The 24,139-nt window shown below is 48.7% G+C and overlaps 6 protein-coding genes and 1 non-coding gene across 7 annotated transcripts; 4 read left to right on the forward strand and 3 right to left on the reverse strand.

The window, feature by feature from the left end:
- Positions 1 to 214: 214 nt before the first annotated feature.
- FPRO_04914 (uncharacterized protein) lies at positions 215 to 1,648 on the reverse strand (the record flags this gene model as incomplete). Its single annotated transcript, XM_031230475.1, has 2 exons — positions 215 to 1,403; positions 1,455 to 1,648. The coding sequence occupies 2 exons, from the start codon at positions 1,646 to 1,648 to the stop codon at positions 215 to 217; spliced, it is 1,383 nt and encodes a 460-aa protein (XP_031080608.1).
- Positions 1,649 to 3,964: 2,316 nt separating this feature from the next.
- On the reverse strand, positions 3,965 to 6,382 carry FPRO_04915 (uncharacterized protein; the record flags this gene model as incomplete). Its single annotated transcript, XM_031230476.1, has 1 exon — positions 3,965 to 6,382. One exon carries the CDS (start codon positions 6,380 to 6,382, stop codon positions 3,965 to 3,967), a length of 2,418 nt encoding a protein of 805 aa, XP_031080609.1.
- Positions 6,383 to 6,826: 444 nt separating this feature from the next.
- tRNA lies at positions 6,827 to 6,920 on the reverse strand. The gene is made up of 2 exons: positions 6,883 to 6,920; positions 6,827 to 6,862 (listed from the first exon to the last, which is right to left on the reverse strand). It is a non-coding gene; the product is annotated as a tRNA-Val (tRNA).
- A 218-nt stretch (positions 6,921 to 7,138) lies between these two features.
- FPRO_04916 (uncharacterized protein) lies at positions 7,139 to 8,158 on the forward strand (the record flags this gene model as incomplete). The annotated part of the gene is made up of 1 exon (XM_031230477.1): positions 7,139 to 8,158. The coding sequence occupies one exon, from the start codon at positions 7,139 to 7,141 to the stop codon at positions 8,156 to 8,158; it is 1,020 nt and encodes a 339-aa protein (XP_031080610.1).
- A 566-nt stretch (positions 8,159 to 8,724) lies between these two features.
- FPRO_04917 (putative 5` Pro-FAR isomerase) lies at positions 8,725 to 9,604 on the forward strand (the record flags this gene model as incomplete). Its single annotated transcript, XM_031230478.1, has 3 exons — positions 8,725 to 9,024; positions 9,071 to 9,260; positions 9,315 to 9,604. 3 exons carry the CDS (start codon positions 8,725 to 8,727, stop codon positions 9,602 to 9,604), a joined length of 780 nt encoding a protein of 259 aa, XP_031080611.1.
- Positions 9,605 to 11,406: 1,802 nt separating this feature from the next.
- FPRO_04918 (uncharacterized protein) lies at positions 11,407 to 15,911 on the forward strand (the record flags this gene model as incomplete). The annotated part of the gene is made up of 5 exons (XM_031230479.1): positions 11,407 to 11,421; positions 11,482 to 11,634; positions 11,689 to 14,620; positions 14,668 to 15,398; positions 15,453 to 15,911. 5 exons carry the CDS (start codon positions 11,407 to 11,409, stop codon positions 15,909 to 15,911), a joined length of 4,290 nt encoding a protein of 1,429 aa, XP_031080612.1.
- Positions 15,912 to 16,672: 761 nt separating this feature from the next.
- On the forward strand, positions 16,673 to 18,902 carry FPRO_04919 (putative coronin; the record flags this gene model as incomplete). Its single annotated transcript, XM_031230480.1, has 8 exons — positions 16,673 to 16,706; positions 16,765 to 16,853; positions 16,943 to 17,085; positions 17,141 to 17,287; positions 17,339 to 17,760; positions 17,814 to 17,850; positions 17,901 to 18,015; positions 18,066 to 18,902. The coding sequence occupies 8 exons, from the start codon at positions 16,673 to 16,675 to the stop codon at positions 18,900 to 18,902; spliced, it is 1,824 nt and encodes a 607-aa protein (XP_031080613.1).
- Between the last annotated feature and the right edge of the window lie 5,237 nt (positions 18,903 to 24,139).

Consider the following 24,139-nt stretch of genomic DNA (forward strand, 5'->3'; position numbering starts at 1 on the left):
TCAATCAAGGGGCGCGGCGTTAGGTTCAAGGTTGTTGTAAGGAAGGGTACGGTTTCCGGTTTGATATATGACGTATATTCCTGATTGGCTGCATCCGATACCCAGATATAGCAAGGACTACAGTACCTCGATGTTCGATATCTATCGTTTCTCAATTGCGGCTCATAACCCAAACGCCGAACCCCGATTCTAATGTAATATTGTATAACCCGTTCTAGACACCTGCTACGCTAAAACTCAAAAGGCTGCCAATGGACAACCCAGCCACAAGACACAACCCCATGAAGCCGCCAGCAGCTTCACGCTCACCTTCATCTACCCACTCACCAGATGCCATCATGAAACTAGAACCAAGCCAGCCGTTGGTAAGACCAAATGTCAACTGAACAATGAAGAGATAAAAGAAATCGCTGGAAACAATGGCACCACGTCCGTCAATATTACAAAGCAAGTATAGCGGGAGTATACCGAAACGGAGAATAGAGAGAACAAAGAGAGCAAAGGGACGGTGCCGTAGGGAGAAAGGTAATATCGTGGCCACACGACCACTCAAGTCACCCAAATTCCAAAAGAAGAATCCAAGAGGAATAAAGGCGGAAGACTGGTAGAGAGCACCGGAATTTTCTTTCACGGAATGGATCTTGGCAGTGAAAACGGGCATGAACATTGTTGCAATGAAAGTGAGTGCCACACCAATGGCAAGCCAGTGAAGTTTAGTGAAGAGCCTCCAAAGGGATGTGACCTTGCGAGCGGCACGTTCGGCCTCTTCGATGCTGTGCATGGACTCGTTCATTTGCTCAACCATGCGGTTCTCAATGATATGGTTATGGCGGCGAACCAACGGGACGAAGGACACCAGAGCAGCAACTGACACGACTACGGCGGTGAGGAAATAGACAAAAGCTGATGTTTGTCCATCTTCAGGGGATGGCTCTTTGATGGAAGTGTTCTGGTCCTTCTCGGGGGGGAAGGCGAGCACAGTAAAAACTTGCGCGATCGGGGGGAGGACGCCCGCAATGCCCTGCCCAGCCATGATGGCTTGCATATATTCTGGGCGTCCGAAACTGGCTGCGAAAGCAAAGGCTCCATTCTGAATGAGACCAGCTGCCCAGGCAGCAGCAGCGACTGTAGTAAGCAGAAACACGAGATAAAGAGTCGGTGAAGCGCTTAGTCCGATGACTGTAGAAGCAGTCAGGAGACTGAAAGTGAAAACATTGATAGCAAGTGCCAGGTTGATCCGAAAAGGGTACGATGCCGAGTACTGTATGCTAGTGAGAACAAGCATCGCGCCGAGGTTGGTAACAGTAGAGACAGTCAATATCGCAGACTGGAAGTGAGATTGAATCCAAGCATCGCCGGCAAAGCGAGCTGTGAAGTATGGAGCTGCGGCAAGGAACATGTTCCTATTTTACGTCAACTACAACATTCACCGGATACGAGAGAGAGAAACCTACCAAGCCCAGAGCATAGCGACACCTAGAAGTGCAAAGATACCATATTCTATCCACGAGAACGGCAACTCATGTTGGCCCTCGAGCACTGTTGAGCCTTCTAGAGGAGTGGCTTCCTCAGTACCGGTCAAAGGCTCATATTCTGACGTTGATGTGGATGAGTGTTGACGGCCAAGTGCTTTGCGAACACGTTCCATAGTGTCTGCGTATCAACGTTGTTCGTTACAGGTCGTCGTGGAGAAGCCTTGAGCTGCTGGCGTACGTATAACGATAGGCGTCGCTTCGAATAGTGGCAGAGTCGTCAAATATAGCTTCAGCGTAGGACTGTGGAGCCGCTCAGGGGGCGTATGCGTACGCGTTGGAGAGCTCCTGTGTAGCCCGAATGATCAAGCGCTTGGGCTTGTAGAGTTCTTGTCGCGTGGTTGCTTGCTCGCCTGACAACGTAGAGAGGATTGTCGCAGCGAGTCACAATGAGTGGGATGGAACTCGAGGTGGATGGAGGGCTCCGGGTGGTGGGGGCAGCGAGATGATGACATTGAATCCCTTACTCTGTACTCGTTGGAGGGAGATAAGATCCGATCTTAACGGGAACGGGACGTTTAGGGTCCCATGCCAGGGTCAGGCGGAGATACGGGCGGCTGAATTAAACGGGATGTGAGCCAATCACAGTGAGCCGCTCAACCATCAATCCAGTTTGTCGGACCTGAAGTCAACCGCAGTTATTATGGATATTTCTTGACACTCCTACTCCGTAAAGTTGCTGGCATTAGGTAGTCAAGCTCCTTATCTTGAGACCCAGAACTGGAAGGCTTTGAAAAAAGTCCGTGGTAAATCTACCATGGTATTTCATGTATTTTCTTGGTGTCATCGAAAAGCAAAAGACTCAACTACCTAGGCTGTTTGTATTTTATAGATCGTACAATCAATACATAAGTCGCACGGCATCTACCTTGCATATCAAGATATGAGTTTAATCTGAAATATCGATTTTTGAAGGTGAAATGGTCTTCAGAGGAGGCGGGATCCTCGTAAACAAAGGAGCCATAACGCACTGAAGTGTCACAACAGTAAAAGCGTCCTAAAGAAGGATACACAAAAGTAAGGGTTGCTCGCGAACGCATGAATCACTGACACATGAACGTTCCGTATCACATGTGAGCCTGAGACACCCTGTGACCGTATGGCTAAAAACAATATCATCAGATCAGCAAGTATCTACACACTAAAGGCAATTCGTATCCTCTCCCGGGGCTCCCTCAATAACTGCTGGAAGTACGTTGTCTTCAGCGCAGGTAGGCTGGGTAGTTTTAACTGGATCCATCATATTCTTTATTTCAGGAGACCATAGCGCGCGTAATATGTATTTCAGTAGTTGGAAGCTTTGCTCTAGACATGAAAATCTTAAGGGTGATGTGTTGCGACAAACATTCGTCGAAGCCTTCAGTTTCGAGGCCAAACGACTTACCGGCTTTAACTACCGGGCATTCTTCCTGGCAAGATCTTCTCACAAGTTTCCCTGGTCTCGAAACTGGACAGAGATGGTAAATAACGGCTGTTAAGCTTTTCTTAACAAGTTACAAATCAGTCGTCGCTAGACCGGGAAGGTAGATACTATGGTGTGCGTAAGCTTGTCAAAGATTCAAGGCCAGCAGGAGAAAAGAAGACCCTTCTTTTGTCTGGTTTGTCTAGGCAGAGCTGCCCTTCATAAGACTCTTGGGAGTATTTGTCAGACCTGGGGCACCGGCATCACGGCGTATAACTTAGAGGGACTTGTGTTCTGATGAACCAAACTTTTGGCGGCAGAATTTCGATTGCGGTTGTATATGATAGAAATGGTCAGTTGATGGAGGCTTGTTCGAACTCGGGAACAGCTGAGTCTCGAGACAGTAAAAGTGAATTATCGATAAACTCAATCCCGAGATGACTGCGGCGATGCTTAGACTAACAAGATTATTAATATACTATATATGAAGAAAGCGGTTAGCCATGGCCTGAGGTGAAGAAATTAGCATCCAACTCCGTAAATACAAGAGTTGCAGAGCACTCCTCGGAATGATTTGGGGGCATCTAACTAACACATGAAAGTCTACTTTCAGCGTTTAAGCTTTTGGCAGCTCTGTGCCTCCATCTGTCTGGGTATGTTCGCAAGATATGGAGGTCATTCCAAAGGCCCGAGTCTACTGATTGTGGACAACTTCAAGGATTATGTAGAGGCCATACCGGAGGCCGAGGAATGTAGAGCTGCTGTATTTTGACTGTTAAAAGTTCCGCGCTGAGTCATGTATCGTCAAAGTCGATTCAATTGGTAGCATCACAAAGAGAAAAAGAAAGGCAGCTCAGGAAATAGATTACAACATGCCATGGAAATCTTCTCAGCTAAGGTCCTGAAGTAAATGAACCCTGTCCTCATATTGATAGTGCAACAGACTTAGACAAATTCCTACAACTCCAGACCAAGGCATAATTTCAAGATTTCAACGTAAACTCCAACTCCGTGCTAACCAAGTGCCATCCTAACCAAGCAGAATTCCTACCTCGTCTTTGGCTTGTGCCTCCCAGGTCTTTAGTAAGATCTGGCCGACACCCCTTCGGTACGCAATATCTCCAATGCGCTCGATCCAAAGGACATTGACAAAGTCAATCATTTCATCTGCATCCATATGCTCTTCAAATTTCTCATTATCAAATACATGCGAACCACGACGCTCTGTGGCTGTTGATATGGCGATAAACTCCAGGCGCTCTTCACCATCATAGTTGGAAGACTGAATACCCAGCCATGCGTCGTGAGCGCGGAATTGACCTGCCCATCGGTTTGCTTTGTTCCAAATAGTACCTACGGCAAGGGGTGGATTGGTTCGATCACGATGAGCGAGAGTTGTATGAAACTCAACCTCAAAGAAACCAGTTGTTGTTTTGAATGACAGTAATGGGCCGGGGTATGCTTGCTCGCCTACAGGTGGCTCATAGCCACCCGTCTCGGGAGGATCCTCGACAGGGATAGGATATTTGAACAACGCAGAGTCGTCACTATCGTGTACATAGTACGAACCGCTGCGAGACCATCCTGGAGGGAGCTCCGAACTAGGGCTCCGACGACCCCGAAGATCACGGTACTGAAGGCCAGTGTTCATAACGGGGGCGGTTGCAGCTCGGTCCGTCAAACTCCAGGTAACGGTAGGTTTGATCCGGAAAGGGTGAGCGGACCGGTATCGTTTGGTCTCTTGACCACGCTTTCCAGTGCGAGCCTCTTCAACATAGTCGGCAGCGGCTCTCCACAAAGTCAAATCGACCGGAATGTTATCAAACCACCAGCCCATCCAAGACCAAGATGGGAGAAATGGTGGGCGAGAGAGAGCTCTTCGTCGAATGGACGCATGCGGGCGCCACAGTAAGGAAATATCTAAGAACGCGATTGGCATGCCATAAATAAACCCACCAGGAAAAGAACGAGATAGTACGTGTGTGATTCCAGCAAAAGCAGGCAGCGTGTCGTCGACAAGCGTCAATTTCCGTGCGCTGTATTCCATCGCGTAGCGGGCATACTCATCAAGATCAGGCCAAGGTGGGTGCTGGAACGCAAACGCAGCATCAGGGACAGCGCCCGTACACTCTTGACGACCTCCTCTGAGTTTCTTCATCACACTGTTTGGGCTCCCCTGCCATGTCTCGCAGTGACATTCCCAGGTTATTGAGTCTTCAAAGAAAAAGACCGAACGTCGAGAATAAATGCGCTCAACCAGAGTCCAGCCCCTCGTATACCATGGCGAGGCGGCAACCAACTCCTGGTGAGTACGACCAGTGGTCCGAAGGCCGCGCGTTGATCGTTTTGGATCAAGTGAAGGCAGCCCTGTATAAACATCGCCAGTAGCGGCAACAATAGTCAGGTAAGAATTAGAAAAGACGTATGCCATGTGCTTAATGTGATCATCCATCTCTTCCCGATTATCCTGGGTTATACAGATACGGTCAATCCAAATGTGTCGAATTCCAAGTTTCTTAGCAAGCCACATGGCGTCCAGATAAGTCTGAGGCATGTCGAGATTAGGCAGGCGATCTTGGAAAGCTTCCACATTAGATTGAAGCAGATGTGTAAACATCGGTTCTCCGTTGCGCCGGGTACCGTTAACATAGCTGAGAGCCAAATAACGGTCCTTGGGTGTTGCTTTGACTAAGCGCCGCTCAACGACGTCAATAAGCCAGGCAGGGCGCCAAGTTGTGATATCAATATCAGAAGAGACGGCGCAGTGGTGGTGGTGATCCGCGTTACAAGCATCAAGCCACTCACGAATGCGAAGAACTGGGCCACCCTTGGTAACAGCTGAAGATGCCCTGCGTTGAATTGAGGAAGCGACAGCTGGAATTGGAATCTCCTTCTCCTTTTCACCACGAACTGCCCTAAACGATCCAAGCAGGCGATCGGTGATACTGTTTCGCTTGCTAGAATTCGGAGGATGGTCTCTATCGCGGGGTTCCCGGGGAACACGTGGAGGGACACGGCTCTCGCGACGCCTATCTCTGTCGACTTCCCTATCCTTGAGTCTGTCTCTGTCCTTCCCATTGGCATAATCCCTGTCTCGTCCGTGATCGTCATCTCGGTCTCTCCCATTGTCGCGATCTCTTTCTCTGTCTCGATCTCTTTCTCTGTCTCGATCTCTTTCTCTGTCTCGATCTCTTTCTCTGTCTTTCTCCCTGTCGTAGTCACGATCTCTGTCGCGGTCTTTAGCACGATCTTGATCTCGATCGCCAACCCCATCAATATCCGGGTCTCGGTCCAAGTCGCGGTCGTGATCTTTGTCCCGGTCTCTCTCCCGATCCCTGTCTCGTTCTCTATCCCTATCCCTATCACGGTCGCGTGGTCTGTCGCGGTCACGTTCTGGCTCAGGAGAGCTTTCATCGCGGGAATCATGCGAAGAGCTGCGTTCTGGCATCGTCGGTCAAGGTTACAGGTCTATGGCAAGTACGCAGAAGACGTCGCGTTGGCGCATACCACAATTGTTGTCGCAATGATACCTCTAGGTCTCCCACAAGGTTTATGACTGATCAAATAGGCTGGGGGTTGAAAAATCTCATGTTGATGCCGAGAATTGGTCATCATAAGTGTACATGTTGGTCAAAGCCCCTCAGCTTTCGCGGCCTGGATGGACAGCGCTGAGATCTTATTGGCTCGTCTGACCGGTACAAAAACAAACGAGTTTAACAACGTCATCCCAGCAACGTCGGGAAATGGAGCTACAACAAGCAAGATATATCAGACTTAGAGTACATGCTAATTAAAATAGAAATATTAAATTACTGAATTTATATAAAGAAAATGCTTAAGGATTAAATCTTGTCGTATTAACTTGGTCAAAAACTGCAAAATGTTGAAAGAAAGGTCGAACCGAGGATTGAACTCGGGACCTTCTGCGTCCAAGTATTAACCATACATTGTGAGGCAGACGTGATAAACCACTACACCACTCGACCTTGATCTTATTATAGACTGCCTTTTTCTTGATATATAATATTGACGTAATAGACAAAAAGTTAGGTAGTTACTATCATAGTTCTAAGTAAAGTACGCCATACAAGCGTCATTAAGGTGAATTCTGTATAATACTTAAGTAGGACCAAGAGCACACTAAATGAATTAATAACTTTAAACAGAATTAGCAAGAACAAACTACTGTTTATAAAGCTCCATTATGTCTGATAAGGGATCAATTGGCTTAGGATTGTCCAAGAGACAACCTCTTCTGCAGGATAAGTCAAGTCGTGGTGACGACCAATCTCTCCCTCTGAAGGCAATCAAGACTCACCCTCTCGGGAGTAAAGGCGATGAAAATGCGAGTGTCTATTTCATCGGCACGGCCACTACCATAATCGAATGGGAAGGGTTTCGACTACTCACAGACCCCAACTTCCTCCATGCCGGTGACCACGTCCATCTTGGTCCTGGAGTTACTGCTGAGAGGCAAACTAACCCAGCGGTTGACCTACATGAGCTGCCATCACTAGACGCAATTCTTCTGTCGCATTATCACGAAGATCACTTCGATCGGTTGGTAGAAGACTCCCTCAATAGAGATTTCTTAATTGTCACAACGCCTCATGCGCATAGATGCTTGACATCTAAGAATGAGCCGTTTCGCAATGTCGAACCACTCGATTTTTTCGACCACTTGGAGCTCAAAAACGAAGGTTCGAAGGCTGGTGAGCCTCTGCCCGTCATCAAAGTCACAGGTATGCCTGGCAAGCATGTTCCCCCGGGCCCCCTGGCTGCAGTCAACGACCTGCTTGGTGCTGTTCCGCCAACAAATGGCTGGATGCTCGAAATGGGTTACCGCAAAGTTGACAAAGACAAGCTCCAAACTGGCTATCGGATTTACATCTCTGGAGATACTCTTCTTGTGGATGAGCTCAAGGAAATTCCGAAGTGGCTTCGAGAAGAGCGCATCGATCTGATGCTCATACACCTGGGAGGTACCACTATCCCTGGGCCATCTGCGCCATTGATCATGGTCACACTTGATGCGAAGCAAGGTGTTGAGTTGATGAAAATGATGGATCCAGAGATCACGATTCCAATTCATTATGATGACTACGACATATTTCTGTCTCCTCGCAAAGACTTTGAGACTGCCGTCAAGGAAGCCGGGATGGAGAATCGAGTAGTTCTTCTGGATCGAGGCGATAGATATGGGTTCACTGTGACGAAGAATTAAGCCACATTGGAGAGATGGCTTGTCGATGAGCAGGCTACTTTCGTGTTGACTGGAGGCTGGTATAAGCAAATCTAGGATTCGGCCGGTGCTTGTGGTCATACATCCCTTTGGAGCTTGATAAATCTTGGGCAGAGGATAAAACAAGAAATGATGGATGAAGGAGAGAACGCGGTCCCTCTCGAAAAAAGAGTGGTGTTGGCAACATCCAATACAGCGGTGAGTTGCAGGGGACTGTACGACGAGGCTCCAAGCCACGAATGCTGAAAATATGAAGCAACATAAAAAGCACTAGGTATTAATTCAGAATGATACTTTGTTAGATGCATCTCACGATCTTCTTCGCCCTTCTCTACCTATAGAAGAGTTAGGCATCGAAGTATACCTAATTACCTTCTAAATTTGACTTCTTTAGCCAATACCTGCCCTTAACCAATTATTCAGAACTGCCCCGCCTTTCCTCGATTTTCTACCCAGGTGGTAGGTGGGACGAAGACTACACACGGTACCTACCTACCTTTGGTAGTTTGATCTTTAACCTGAATTGATCACCCAAAGTCATCTTCATCATGACCAAATTCCGGCCCTGCATTGACCTTCATGCAGGTCAGGTCAAGCAGATTGTCGGCGGTACTCTTGACAGCACATCGTCAGCTCTTCAAACCAACTATGTCTCGCAACATCCTCCAGCTCACTTTGCTCAACTATACCGCGACAATGATCTCACTGGTGCACATGTCATTATGTTGGGCCCAGGAAATGAGGGGCCTGCGAAAGAGGCGCTTGAAGCCTGGCCCGGTGGTCTTCAGATTGGAGGTGGCATCAGTGACAAGAACGCGAAGGAATGGCTGAATGCGGGAGCAGAGAAGGTACAGTGAAGAATGCACCACATGGGACCGATTTAACATCCAATAGGTCATCATTACATCGTACCTTTTTCCCGAGGGCCGCTTCAGTCAAGTGAGGCTTGATGCAGTGTTGCAAGCTCTTGGCGGTGATAAAAACAAGCTTGTTATTGACCTAAGTTGCCGACGCCGAGGAGAGAATTCTTGGTTCGTTGCAATGAACAAATGGCAAACCATCACTGATATGGAAGTCAACCAAGGTTAGTCAAGTCCCCCAGCAAATATGCCTAAAGTCAAAGACTCACCAGTTACAGAATCTATCAAGTCTTTGGAGCCTTACTGCTCGGAATTCTTGATCCATGCTGCAGATAATGAGGGTCTACAAAGGGGAGTTGATGAGAATCTTGTGCAGCGTCTTTCTGAATGGTGTTCGATTCCAGTGACTTATGCTGGGGGTGGTAGACATCTTGAAGACTTGGAGAATGTGAAGAGGCTCAGCAACGGTAAGGTGGATCTCACAATCGGAAGTGCATTGGACTGTTTCGGAGGCTCAGGTGTCAAGTTTGATGATTGTGTTGCTTGGAATAAGAAACAAAACATTTAGAAAGAAAATAAATTGACTCATGAACTAATTCTAAGCAGCAATGATCATGGTGAGGCTGCACATGCGGCTATATAATATTGATATGTAAACCCTACACAGTATACCTATTTCGTCAAGCAGAGGTAGCATCCAGGGCAGTCGACTAGGTACCTTACCCTGTAGGAACAGCCATACGTACACAAGGATTCAAAGATGTGTAAGATTAGTACCAAGTTACCTATCTAGTACTTACATGCCTGGGTATGCCCGTGACGGCCATTGGGAAAGCAGGCGAGGTTTACCTACTAATGGATACTTTCCTGGCATTACTCTGGCTGATGATGGGATATATTCTGTAGTTTTGCCTAATATTCCAGTATGGATAAATAATGCGTTAATCAAAGTTAGTGATAAAATATTTTTATACCTCCCATGCCTGTTTGAAAGTGGGCGACTGGGAATTTAGAACCTCGCAGGCTTTGGACACAAAGCTGCGGGCAGCCAGGAACCATGGCTGATTACGTCGTACTGAATCGATCGAAGTAATGCAGGTCCATCATATTACTGACTCGGAAAACTATACGTATATATATGAATAATCAAATAGCGAAAACAAAGATCTAAACCTGGCCCGTGGTTAAGCGAAGAGTCAGTGCGGATGAGATAGGCAAGACCATGTGAGACTCTATTGTAAACAACAACGTTTAGCAAGAAACAAACATGCGCACAGGGAACCAGATGTGGATATATTTTTTGATGAGCTATGTAATGCCGGGTCTAGTGCCAGAATAGCCTCAAGTGGTGCTCGGGAAGATCGTGATGCAAGACATGGCAGAGGCATCGTTTTAGACTGGTGGATGCTCGATGGGGTGCGGGATGGATATCTTGAGGTTTTGTAAGTACTAAGGTTAGGTACAGGAGCGTAAAAAGGAAATTTGGGTGTGAGATCACCACTAGGAGACTCCGTCGCCCGTCTGCTACACAAACTTGCAGAAAACTTGCAGGAGCTTGCAGTTTGATGCAGTAAATCCCATTGAGTTCCCCCCATCTCCAGGGGTGAAACGAAATCGGAGAAAATAAAACGTCATGAAGAGGAAGCTCAGTTGAAGAAAACAACAAGCATCACGTAAACATTGGGTTGCAGAGGTTGTCAAGGATGATGCTGGGCCAAGCAACCAATTATTTGCTTTTGAAGTGCGGCTGGCTGCGCTGCTGCCATGGCGACTATGAGCTGTGCTCCTGTTGCGACGCTGTAAGGGATGCTGGGCTGGCTTACCATGGAGTGGAGGGATGCTCTGGATCGTCCTTGGAGGGGATGGAGCCGCTATAACAGGGGCGGGGTAAGTTTCTAGCACCCTGCTGCATTGTAGCAAGATGGCTAGCGTCTCCAACGTCCGACTTTAGCTCGGTTCTGACCACCGTCTCCCAGGCAACGCCTACCATGTTTGTTTTCCCATCATCCAATCAGGCACATTCCTTGGACTGCTCTATGTGCTTCCCTTAAACACATCTACTCGCCAAAGACGCTCTTCTACCCTCCGACTTTCATAACATAACATCACTTCGTGCAAGTTGTGTCGAGTTGAGTCGTCTAGCCTTTGATAGAGCTGTCGTCTGGTTGCCCGTTCAAGGCGTATTTCTTTCTTCTATCAGCAGACATTGGTCGCATTTCTTACTTGCATTCATTCACAATTGGTGCTGTGCTTCACACCGAGTCGTAACATTCCTCTGCTTCATTTCCTTGTGTATAGTGGACTCGCATACCAATGCGTTGATGGTCGCTTACTTCGACTTGCGACCAAAATACCTATCACTACTGTAGCATGGCTACTGAATCGGTATGTAGACCGCGCCACTCGTCCTGATTCTCGGGTAAAATGTCTCTGACTAGATCTCAGGTGCATCCCTTGCGAATCAACAAGACAACTACACCAACCAAAGGTCCATCTATCATGGCGAGTGGAATCCCTCGCCCGCTGTCGGAGCTCTCGCCGACAGAGATGAGAAGAAACTCTCCCAGCTGGCATAGACAATCCACTGGTTCTCCCAAGGTACGTCGGCTGACCGCCAACCCGTGTTTGGGCTTCTGTATTGATAGCATGCAGAAATCACCCGGAAATCCCGACTCGTCACCATTCCAACCTTCACCCGCGGAATCAGTGACATCTCCTCGTTTGTTTTGGCAGAACCGCAACTCTGAAAACCTATACGGATCTGGGTCACCATCACCAAACCGCCGCTCTTCGATTGAGCGTCTTCAGAAAGCGTCTCGGGTGAGGAACAGCAATATCCTTGCACTCGAACAGAAGCAGGAATATGATCCCAGTCGAATCCCTCAGATCGAAAGACCCCTCGCTAAGGTCCAAGGGAACGCCTTTGGGTCGACTGGATCTTTCCGCTCTTCGACTATCGAGCGCCCAATCTTTGGCCATTCTCGGAGTGACAGCGCGATGACTATTCCTGCCGTCAGCCCGAAGTCGTCCACTCAGACAGCCGGCTCACCGAATCGTCCTCTGACGCCCAGCCGAGATCAAGTATCGCCTACAAAGTCCTCCCTTTCACACTCAAGGTTCAAGAACAGCTTTGACATGGAGACGAATACTTGGTCATTTGGCTCACCCGAAGAGGATGACGATCATCCGATGGGACGTCGCCACGCAAAAAGTGTGACTTTTGATGCCGCACCTCCTCAGATCAACGAATATGAGATGGCAACTCCCGACCTGTCGTCTATTGGCACCAACTCTCGTGAGGGAAGCTATGAGTCAATCGAGTATGACGAAGATGATGACGTCCTGTATGATCCTGGCCACGTTGATCTTGAGGGCGATAGCTTTGACGCTTCCCTGGAAGACACAGACAAAACTCCCGTTGTTGGGCCTGATGACTGGAGAGGCGACAGTCCCATGGTGAACCGCAATGGGCCTCGTGAGTACAGTGATAGTCCCATGCCTGAGGGTACACCTTCTGCTGCCACGGCTGGTCGCCCTTTACATATCCGAAGTGACTCTACGACTTCAAACGGAGAGCATCGGCCTCTACCGCCTCTTCCTGGTTTTATGAGTCATTCCCGCAACAATTCTGCACCCTCTTCACCTGCATCGCCAAGTCTGTCAGCAACCGCAGAAAGAATGCTTGGGTCTAACAGGAATCTTCCATCTCCTCCTCAAGCCTCTGCCACAAGCAAGTCAGACATCCATAGCATTGGCAATGCCAAGATGTCGCTTGAAGAGCGATTGAGACTCATGATGTTGTCGGACGATGGCGATGGCAAGACAGCCGCTGAGCAGCAGCGTGAGCGTCGCCTTCGTAGAGCTAATGGCCGCGAACGATTGAGCAGCCCAATTTCTGAGCCCGAGTCAACAACAAGCCTCAACGATGCTCTTCAAGAGCATGATGACGTTGTTGGTGACATGTCGGCTCTTGATGATTATCAATTACCTCCGCGTATCTCCCGAGACTCCATCATGCGAAAGGTCAACGGTAACAACAAGACATCTGATCAAGAGAAGGATTGCATCTTCTCTTCCCCTCCCACTTCAAGAAGTCCAAGCAGAAGTCCCGAAAGGCAGGTTCTTGCAGACCCAGATGTGCCTATTCCGTCTACCGAGGATTCTTTGCACGATATGTCCGATGACGAAGAGGAGGAGGAAGAGGAAGGTAGTGTCATCATCAGGAGAATGCCTGAGAGCGAGATCGAGTTTTACGAGGACTCGGACGTCGATTTCGATGAGGAGGAGTCTAAGCTGGAGCTGCCAGCTGACAGTGACAGTGAAAGCCACTACTCGTCTCAGGAACCTACACCGGCACAAGCCAAACCTGAAGAAGTCCAGGAGGAGGCAAGAGAGGAAAGCCTACGGCTTGATGACCTCCGAGAGGAAGTCATGACACCTAGACCTACTCATGCACAAAACGATAGCGTCTCATCGTTACCAGACTTTGCTTCGGGCGACAAAGAAGCTTCTTTCTCCAGAGATTTCGAGTCTTATATGCTCCCTGAGCCTGAGGAGCCGAAGGTGACTGAAGAGCCTGTGAAAGAAGTGAACGAGATTGAAGCTCCAAAAATGGCTGACGCGCATGCTTATCTTCAGCGCCCATTCACTCCCGAGCATCTCTCCAAGCCCGAGTATGATGGCACTGGATGGGGTGATCCTGAAGACGAGTATGACGATGACTGCCCCAGCACACCAGACTCGGTTATTCACCACCCAGCTCCTGTCCGCGTGGAAGAACCTGAGCAAGCCACTATTCCCGAGCGATCCGCTACCATCAAGGCCCCAGGTTCAAAGCTTAAGACTCGTTTGTCAAACACTCCCTCGGACATTAGTGCTATGCGAGAGGCTCGCCGACAAGTGAGCATGGAGGTGCCCGATGTCCCTCCGATTCCCGACAAGCATAGCAAGCGCCTCTCGAAGGACAACAATGGACTCTTGCTCACTGGTGACGAATTCATTAACCGTCATCCTAGTTTCAAGAATCGCAGCTTGACATTGGATCTTGACTTAGGTCTCAGCCTCGACCAAGACTTTGAGCGAGTCATCGAGGCACAAAAGGTGGCTTACAACGATCTCTTTACTCAACCCCCAGCCCACAACAGCCCCGGTAGACAAGTGTCTGCAGCAAAAGCCCAACAACAAATTGCTGAAGGACTCAATGCTAACGTAACATCTCGTCGTCAGCGCGGTTATCTCATGCGACAAAATACGAAAGTTGTTACTGCCAGTGACAAGGATACCGAAGACTTTCGAGTTGCCAGATCTGTTGGCAATTCTCCTGTTAAGGAGGATAGGCCCATGTCATGCATTGTTGAGCCATGGAATGGTAAGCCTCGCCAAAGAAGTGTACGGAAGCGTGTAGGCGGCAGCACTGGTCCTGTGCCACCTATGCCTGGTCAAGAAAGTAACGCAACAGCCGTCAGTCATGCCCCTGTCGACGAGGACCTTACACTTGAAATGGCAACGCCAGAAAGCGGAGAGAGAGGCCGCCTATTCGTCAAGGTTATGGGCGTCAAAGATCTTGATCTACCTCTTCCAAGAAGTGAGTTTCAGTCATTACAGGATCAAGGTTACGTCTAACAGAAGCAGATGAGCGAACTTGGTTCAGCCTTACACTCGATAACGGTGTACATTGTGTGACTACAGCATGGCTTGAGCTAGCACGCAATGCTCCAATTGGCCAAGAGTTTGAGCTCGTCGTACCTAATGACCTCGAGTTTCAACTGACCCTCAACGTTAAGCTGGAGAAACCTGTGGAGCGTGCTAAGCCGCCGCCACCTACAGTCAAAACTCACAAGCACAAAACCTCGACCTTCAGCAGGGTATTCGCATCGCCCAAGAAACGCAAAGAACTGGAGCTCCGCCAGCGGGAAGAAGAGGAACGAGCTGTACAGCAACAAAAGGACGCCCAGGCCAAACAGCGCACCGGACCTCCCACAGCTTACGAGCTTCTATCTCCCCTGGCTGCGGAGGACGGTAGCTTTGGTCGCGCCTATGTTTGTCTTCGGGAACATGAGAGTCGGTGCTTTGGTCGGCCTTATATGGCTGAAGTTGCTTGCTTCAATGAATGGGCCACAGAAGAGGCTGGATTTGCGTCCAGTGTCAAGAGTAAGCGCGGCAACACGGCCGTTGTCCGACGTGCACCCTACAAGGTGGGCAAGCTGGAGCTTCAGCTTCTCTTTGTTCCTCGCCCTAAGAATGCCACGGACGATGATATGCCCAAGAGTATGAACTCATGCATCCGGGAGCTCAAGGCAGCAGAAGAGAGGATGTCTCGCAACTGGGAGGGTCACCTTAGTCAACAAGGTGGTGATTGCCCTGTAAGTTCATATTCACCTGCTCTGATTCTCTCTCCGAAACTAACATTGATCTAGTACTGGCGCCGCAGGTATTTTAAACTTGTGGGTACCAAGCTCACTGCTTATCATGAGGCAACTCGTCAACCTCGAGCTACCATCAATCTGGCCAACGCCAAACGGTTGATTGACGATCGCCGAGCGTTGACAGAAAAGGAGACTACTGGTAGAGGGGGTCGACGACGTCGATCTGCTTTTGCGGAAGATGAAGAAGGTTACATGTTTGTCGAGGAAGGATTCCGTATCCGATTCAACAACGGTGAACTCATTGACTTTTACGCAGACACAGCTGCAGACAAGGAAGGCTGGATGAAGGTCCTCACTGACGTTGTCGGACGTGACAATCCAGATGATGATGCTTCAAATCAGCGAGCAAAGGCTAAGTGGTGTCAGTTGGTTCTCCGTCGAGAGGAGCAACTACGTCGTCGAGCATCAGGTCGCCGAGTAAACTCACGACCTAAGAGTATGTTCCTCTAAGACACGATGTCATTCAGGCGAGCTCTTATGACGGAGACGAAAATGAGACAAGGTGCTGGACGCCGTAACACTATTACCTGGACCAGGCGTTCAGGACCAGCAGGATATTCATGATAGATGTCTCTGTTCTCCATTCTTCTGGTATTGGTTTATATGGTTGACGGTTGATGGGATACTACCTTGATGTTGTAATATGATTGGAGGTTGGGGGGGGGGGGGGCTGTTGTATCCTTGACTGAGGAAATTGGGAGCATTGGCCGTTTATGCACTTACAAGGCGTCGGGGAGGACATGGCTTATCGTTGTTTCACTTGTTTCTTGGGGCAATAGGTGCTTACGCGCCAAGGGATTTCAGTTTATAGCATGGGATTATAATGAAACGTGTAAAATGTCACTAAGTGTAAAAGGAAGTGCTTGCCCAGATCTTTTCATCGTGACGTATGCTAATTGCACGTGACAACCTACGAACAACACGTATCCACGCTCATGAGAGCGATGTTGGGTGGCACGACCCACCTGGACATCCTAGCCCAGCAGGGAGCTTATGAGGCGCAGCGCAATTTTATAGTGGCTCACACCTTACGGAGTAGCTAGGTACAGAACCTCACCCTGTATTAGTACATCTTACCTTCCCAGCTACAACCACGGCGTCGTTGCCAAGTTGACCCTACAGCGACTCAATCAAACCTCGATATAACAACGTCTTGTCACCGGATACACTGTCATTCCATTTAATTTACTCTTAATCAACTATAAACCATCATGGCTGGCCGTTTTGTGCGGGCGTCCAAGTATCGTACGTGCTGGCGCAAACCAACCGCGCCGAGATTCGTTATGCTGACGTTGCTCACCAGGACACGTCTTTGGAAAGTCCACGAGAAAGGAATTTTGCTACGACAACCTTCATATCAGTCGTAATGCTTGGGACACAAATTTGGTCAAGGTGCGTCGTACTGCATCGCAGCGCGTGGTGCAATCAGTCTTTCAACGAGAGTTCGGCGCGCTGATTTAGGGGTGGTTGGTTTCGTTTAGGTCAACCCCGAGTATCTCTCAGTCAATTGGGATGCCTCCGGTGGCGGCGCATTCGCTGTTATTCCTCTGAACGAGCGCGGAAAACTCCCCGACCAGATTCCACTGTTCCGTGGCCATACTGCTGCGGTACTCGACACTGACTGGTATGCATTCCCATTGTTGGGCCCCTGAGCTGCGTCGGCGCTTACGATAATCAAGGAACCCTTTTCACGACAACATCATCGCCTCTGCATCCGATGATGGCAAGGTTTTTATTTGGGAGGTTCCTGAAGGCTTTACGCTACATACCGACGCCGAGGAAATTACAGATATCGCACCTGTGAGCAAGCTTGCTGGCCACCCCAGGTTGGTCTCATATATTGTCGCTTGTCAGTCGAGTCACTAATCCCCGATCAGAAAGGTCGGACAGGTTCTTTTCAATCCTGCGGCCGAAAATATTCTCGCCTCTGCATCTGGCGACTTCACGGTCAAACTTTGGGACATTAGCACCGGTCAGTCGCCTCTTGCTCTCAAGCACAACGATATCGTCCAGAGTCTGTCATGGAATGCCAGTGGCAGCATGCTCGTTACCACCTCGCGAGATAAGAAGATTCGTGTGTGGGATGTCCGACAGGAGAAACCCGTGCACGAAGCGCCTGGCCATGGTGGTGCCAAGAACAGTCGCGCTGTCTGGCTGGGAGAGCACAACCGCTTCGCGACGACTGGTTTCTCGCGTATGAGTGAGCGACAAATAGCGCTCTGGGAGCCTGGCAGGACCGAGCCCATTGGCGGCTTTACCATGCTGGATTCCATCTCTGGTGTCTGCATGCCTTTCTGGGGTAAGGTCTATCCTCCAATGTTCGAGCTGCGCCAGTGCTAAAAATACGTGAAGATGATGGTTCAAACTGCCTGTACCTTGCTGGCAAGGGGTGAGTTCTTATCTGTTTGCATGTTTCGCGACACCACTGACACTGCTCAGCGATGGCAACATTCGATACTTTGAGTATGAGAACGACAAGTTCGAATTCCTTAGCGAGTACAAATCGGGCGACCCTCAACGCGGCATCGCCTTTATGCCTCGACGAGGCATCAATGTACGGTTCCCTTGCATCGAATCCTGTGTCGCGTTTACTGACCATTCTAGACGCACGAGAATGAGGTCATGAGGGCTTACAAAACAGTCAACGACGCTTATGTTGAGCCTATCTCTTTTACTGTACCACGACGCGCTGAGACCTTCCAGGCTGATATTTTCCCTCCTGCCACTGGTACCAAGCCCGCTGCAACTGCTCAGGAATGGTTCGATGGCAAGACTGCTATTCCTAACAAGATTGACCTTGAGAGCGTCTATGACGGCACTGCGCCCAAGGAGATCGCCTCTGACTACAAGGCTCCTGCAGCCCCGTCTCCTGTCACTGAGAAGCCTGCACCAAAGATGGAAGAGTCTAAGAAGGAAGAGGCCAAGCCAGCGCCGGCACTGCGATCTCCTCCTCCCACAATGAGTGAACAGAAGGGATCAATCTCTGCCATGGCTTCCAGATACCAGGACAAGCAGGAGGACGAGGAGGATGATGACGCTTCCAGCTTCGAGGAGGTTTCGCGGCCTGCTCAGCGTCAAGCTGTCCCTGCAAAATCTACTCCTCCTGCTCAACCGCAGACTGCATCCGCTCCGTCCTCTTCCACCGTCGCAAAGCCCTCTTCTCCAGTCAAGACTCCTGCTGCTGCCGCGTCCGCGGCCCCGCCTCCCACATCTCCAGCCCCTCGAGCTATCTCCTCCGCCCTCAGCGGTAGCGACTCTTCTCTTGCGGAAATCAAGCAACTAATCGAAGGCCAGTCAAAGCTTATCAACTCCCAGAGCCAACAGATCACCCTGCTCACCGCTGAAGTCGAGGCTCTCAAGCGAAAGGTTAGCTCGGGCTCCCAGGATCAGAGCGAGCGCATCCGCCAGCTTGAGCTCGAGCTAGAGGAGGCAAGATCTTGAAGAGCTCTTTGAACTCTTTTGGGATCTAAATGGTGACCTTGTCCCAGACCTTGAAAACCATGGGAATGGATTATAGCTGTAGCGAATCTGTATATATAGTTAGATAGGGTTTCTAAAGATTTGTTCTTGGTGGCCCGCTGATCCTCTGCGAGCCGAGAGCATTCGTCGAGATTTTTCAACGATATGATGCAGGAGTTTTCTAGTTCACTTGTTTTGTAACCTTGGTATGTTGCTGTTTTCCCATATCCTAGTGCCTAATTCATCTTGGTCTCTTCAACACTCCAGGAAACCAGCCGAAGAGACATATTTAGGGTGGCACCTTACTACCGTTACATGACCCGCTTTGAGCCAAAGATATCTACGCAACGCAGCTAACGAACAGCATGACAACCAATGACGGATTGTTTCTAAGCGGAGAGTGTAATTGAACTGTGCGCTTGAACTTACCCTACACTATCTCCCTTCATTCAAGCAAGTATCATCACAAACAATGTCTGTTTTCTCATGTCCCTCTCAATGAACAGACCGGGGCATGTTACCCTCGAGGTGTCTTATGGCGGCGTTTCAATATGCGCTTGCTCTTCAATCCGGCTGCAGGTCGACCATTCACGTACCGGACTGCTTTCGAGGGACAACAATGGAGCGTTTCAAAAACAAAACAATAAATCAAATAAGGGAGACTACTATTTATATCGTGACTATTTGGTTTACCTACATCTACGCGCCTTAAGACACATATATGGTTTTTTGACTGGTCGCTTCGGAAGAAGCCCAAGATAGAGTTGAGCTTGTTCGAAGCAAGCACAGCACGTACACACTGTGGCTGCTAGATCAACCAGCATATCCAACTGGAGGGGCTGAGAATTTTGCTCAACTAGAGACAGTGGTGATCCTTCGGTCCTAGCAAGCCTGGGCAATGTCAACGAGTGACAGACCGATTAGTCTGACGACCTTCCATGTATCGACCGCCGGAAAGCAATCACTCGGGAGGAAGCAGAGCTGTGGGTTCGTCATCACATTATGCCATCACAGCTGGGCCTCTCAGTGAAGAAAGCTCTGATAGTGGCACTGTTTCACAACAAGGAGCCTAGATGGGGAGCATGGTCCAGACTCGGATCTGTCCCGACATGAGAAGAGTCTGAGAAATCACTACTGTGTAGATAGATAGGAGCAAGCAATACCTTCTTGGCAGAGTGGCCGGGCCAATTCCATGCTAACAACGATAGAGTGGCGACTCGAAACACCATAATGGAGAACCCGAGCCAAGTGTTCTGCCGTAGCATTGATCATTGTCTCCGGCATCGTGAGAGCCAACTCGCTTCGAGACCAACGTTCGGATCTAGATCACGACCGAGAACAGGGACAGAGAAGCTGCCGATCAAACAATCAAGTGGCGTAAAAGGGTTTGACATACCCCGTTTGTTTGAATGACGTTGCATTCACAGATACCTAGATCCATATGGGGAAGTCAGTTAAGCCAGGTTCACGAGAATAGCGTGCCAAGCGTGGTGAAATTTTGCAGACCTGGCTCGCTTCAGCAAGGGATAGCAGAAGGATAGCAGAAGAATGCCCACTCTGCCACTACCTCAATTCATAACCCACGGGTAACATGACTCAAGGGAGGGCATCGCACCTGGCTGTACGGAGAGGTCGTATGCAGGAACAAGCGGACATGGACCCCTGATGCCCCGGAAACAGGAGTACGAAATGTGAAGGGACAGGTCTGATGACCAACAACGCAAGGAGCTTGCTTCAAGATCTTCTGGAAAAGCTGGTGGCTGGAAGTTTCGTGTTTCAAGTATTTGAAGCAGAGAACAGGGCTCGTTTCACGATCTCGGCAATATGATGTGAATGGAGGTTTTGGGTCACAAAAGTACTGTTGTCGATGAACCAGAGAACCGACGAGTTCAGTTTGATGAACACACAGATCTCGGTTACGGCGAATAGTTTAACACGGACCTACTGGTACACATCCTAACGGAGCTGATATCAGGACAGCATATCGTGAATATGATCGCTGCTTGGGGCTTGGGCTGTTTCAGGTCAGTAGTCTGTTCTACGGTTAAGATAATGCAAGCCAGATCCGCCAGTGCTAATACAGGATCTTGCCCTCGAGGTAGCAAGGAAGAAACCTAGTCAAACAAATTTAGTTCTCAGCTGAAGAGAACATTCCGTTTGCGGCAGTCATATCAACTGAAAGGCGAGTGGATTATACCGGTACAAACGGTTGTACATAGTTTATGAGAGTGATCTTGGTCAACCACAGGCCAATTTTTCGAAACGATAGATTATAAGTCCCCTAGGTTTGCGCTGGTATCGAAAGTTCATGATTGACACCATTCTGACCCTTCGGGCTTCGACTGAGAAACTTCAGATTAGCACTGAGTTGACGAGGAGGTGACAATGATGACAGGAAGATAACCATCAGCTTAATCCTTGACATCCTAGTGAGAGAAAGACAAACACGTAAGAATTAGTCCACCGCCGGGAAACAGCCCGATCGGCGGCCATCCCCTGCCAGCTGGTTTGATGAACATGGTGTTGATGCTATTTCTGGCTTGTAACAAAAACACAAGAGGCTGGAACGAAGATGAAGCATAAAGACGATGCTGGGGCAAAGACTTGATACAGCCAATGGGGCAGCCGAGACGCACCTCAAACTGGACCCCTTGCGGGACTTGACTAGAGAAATATTGGGTGACGCCGACAGGGCATGTTGTTGAATTTGTGATTGGTCGCTTCCAGACGCTCAACTTTAACTTGGGCACCCACCAGCTTTTGAAACGCCAGCGTTAAAAGATGTGTGGCGGCCCGTTCGGCGAAGTCCTTGGCTATCAAGTGCTAAACAGGTCAAACGGAATGAGGCCCAGTGAATGCAAGCCGCTGCCATTTTCTCGTGGATTTGATGTAGGATTGGTAGGATAGACGCTCGACTGTTGGTTTGCGGTCAGGAAATGAGATATTATTTTTACCCCCAAAGCTGTGGTTGATGCACCTTTTGGTATGTGGACAGACAAGTCACTGGGCCACCAGGAAGTGACTCGTGTTACTTGGAATAAAGTGCAAATTCGGCACAGTTTGCAGTAACAGATGAGGCCATTACATCCAAGATTTGTGGTGGCCCGCAATAGCGCGAATCAGAGGTCACAGGTTCACATGAAGTCGCGCATCTGGTTGTAATTTTAAAATTACTCAGGGGTAATGTTGACCATGGCAGTCAATGCAACCACACTTTCCAGCCACTGGGGCTCGATCGTGTTGGCTTAGGTATTGATGGTGATTCTGAGGATTTGATGAAGTGAAGGCCACTGACTGCAAGCCAGACATAACTGGTTCCCGTTTAGATATCTCATTATGACTTGCCAATGTTGAGTCAACCCCAGGTCCAGTAAAAAATTGAGAAAATGAAAGAGAGTCTTGCTCGTATCCAGAACGATCTTATTAGTTGCTTGGCTGCGAGTGTGAGAGACCATGATGGCACGCATATTGTACAGTAGTATTCTAATTAACGACACGGAAGCTACACAATACTATGCTCACTTGTATAGTGTCGATATAAAGCTGTGATGATCGGAGTTTGAGACAAAACATGAAGTTCTAATAGCCAAACAACCCAAACTCTTTTGAGAAGCTCAACAGGCTCCCCGCTACTTCACACTTGAAAATCAAGTGCAGAGTTCTCAACCACTCAACCAAACTGTTAATCCACAAAAAATGGCAATGGGAATGAGGGTTGGTCCATAGAACAGCATGCTCGTGTCCAATCAATATAAAAACAATTAATAGGTCGAATGTACAAACGGATAGTAGGTGCAAAGTGCGAAGATGATTCGATCATGTTTGATAAAATCGTAAAACAGAGTAACCCAACGACCTAGCTAGCCCAGCTACCCTCTTGATCACAATCCAGGATACTTTGAAGGGGGTGTGATGGTTTCAGATGTCCTGCATCACTGGTGCACAGGCATCTAGGCGAGGATGTGGTCTCTGATGCAGTCCAGCGGGTATGTTTCACCTCGATGAAGACGTTGTCTTAACACAGCCTTGGCAGGGATGTTTAGACAATTGATCCTGTAAGCCGAAAGGATATCCTTGTCTTGCGTCAGGACTTACACAACTGACCAGCGGAACAAAAGCGGAGGATGGAATCAAAAGAAGATGGCGCAGACGTTGCTGAGTGGAATCTAGCTCAAGGATTCGTCAATAGCTGGGGATTGTTTATCGACCGCTCTTCCTGGGTCTTATTACCCTTGGGAACATGGGCTTCTCGCTATAATACTTTCTCTACGAAGTGATAGCCCAGCCATATAGCATTGCAAACTACATTGTGGCTTAGGGGTTGGCCTCTACAATTAAGCTCTGCCAATATCGAAGTCTGCGATATAATATATCCATTGACGATTGGTATCCATCATGTCCAGTTCTCGAACTACATTTGATAGTTTTGTGTGATGTAGTCATTGACTGTACGGAGTATTGGTAGTAGGAAACACATGGCAAATAAAACTACCTTCCCATGAATTTGACGAACATTTTGAGACATTATTAATTATGATCACTCTGTCTGTTGTTAATACACTACAGTTTCTCCACATAAATGAATAAAGTTTGGTTGTTCAACAAGCATAAATAATGAATGCTATGTCGTGCATGTACAACGAGGGATCTGTATGCACGAACCTGAGATTATGTACCAGTCCCTCAAAGGCTCGAAAGTGACAAGATGAGCAATCTGCGACTGTGTTCGGTTGGGGGATTCTCAAGGGAGAATGGACCCATCTCGCTTCAATCTGCTCATACTACTCGTGTTGTGCTCGGTTGTAATCAAACATGTAGATGGCTTCTAACCTTCGAAAACATTATCAGCCCCTTTTCTTGACTACCAAGGGATGGCCTTAGGCCATTAATTATTGCTTTCATTATGATCGTAGCTTATACCGGCCACCCACGTTGTAATCGGACTGTTCCTGCATATTAATAATGTGGTGCCTGGTAATATCGGAATCGCTCTTTGCGAGGAGAGCGTCGGCCGAGGTATTGAACATGAATTGGCCCCATTTATTTTAGCAGGAGCACTATAATGCATGGTATGATAGTGATCTCCGAGATTGACTCTGGAAAATACGATGAGATTGCGACACTCGCTTGGACAAAAGCCACATTCTGTGGTTGGCATTTGTGGGAAACTTTGGCTTCAAAGCTGATGGAAACCGAAAACTAAGCATGGTTGGCCGACA

This window comes from Fusarium proliferatum (assembly GCF_900067095.1).
Source record: "Fusarium proliferatum ET1 genome assembly, contig: FPRO_scaffold004, whole genome shotgun sequence".
Lineage (NCBI taxonomy): Eukaryota > Fungi > Ascomycota > Sordariomycetes > Hypocreales > Nectriaceae > Fusarium > Fusarium proliferatum.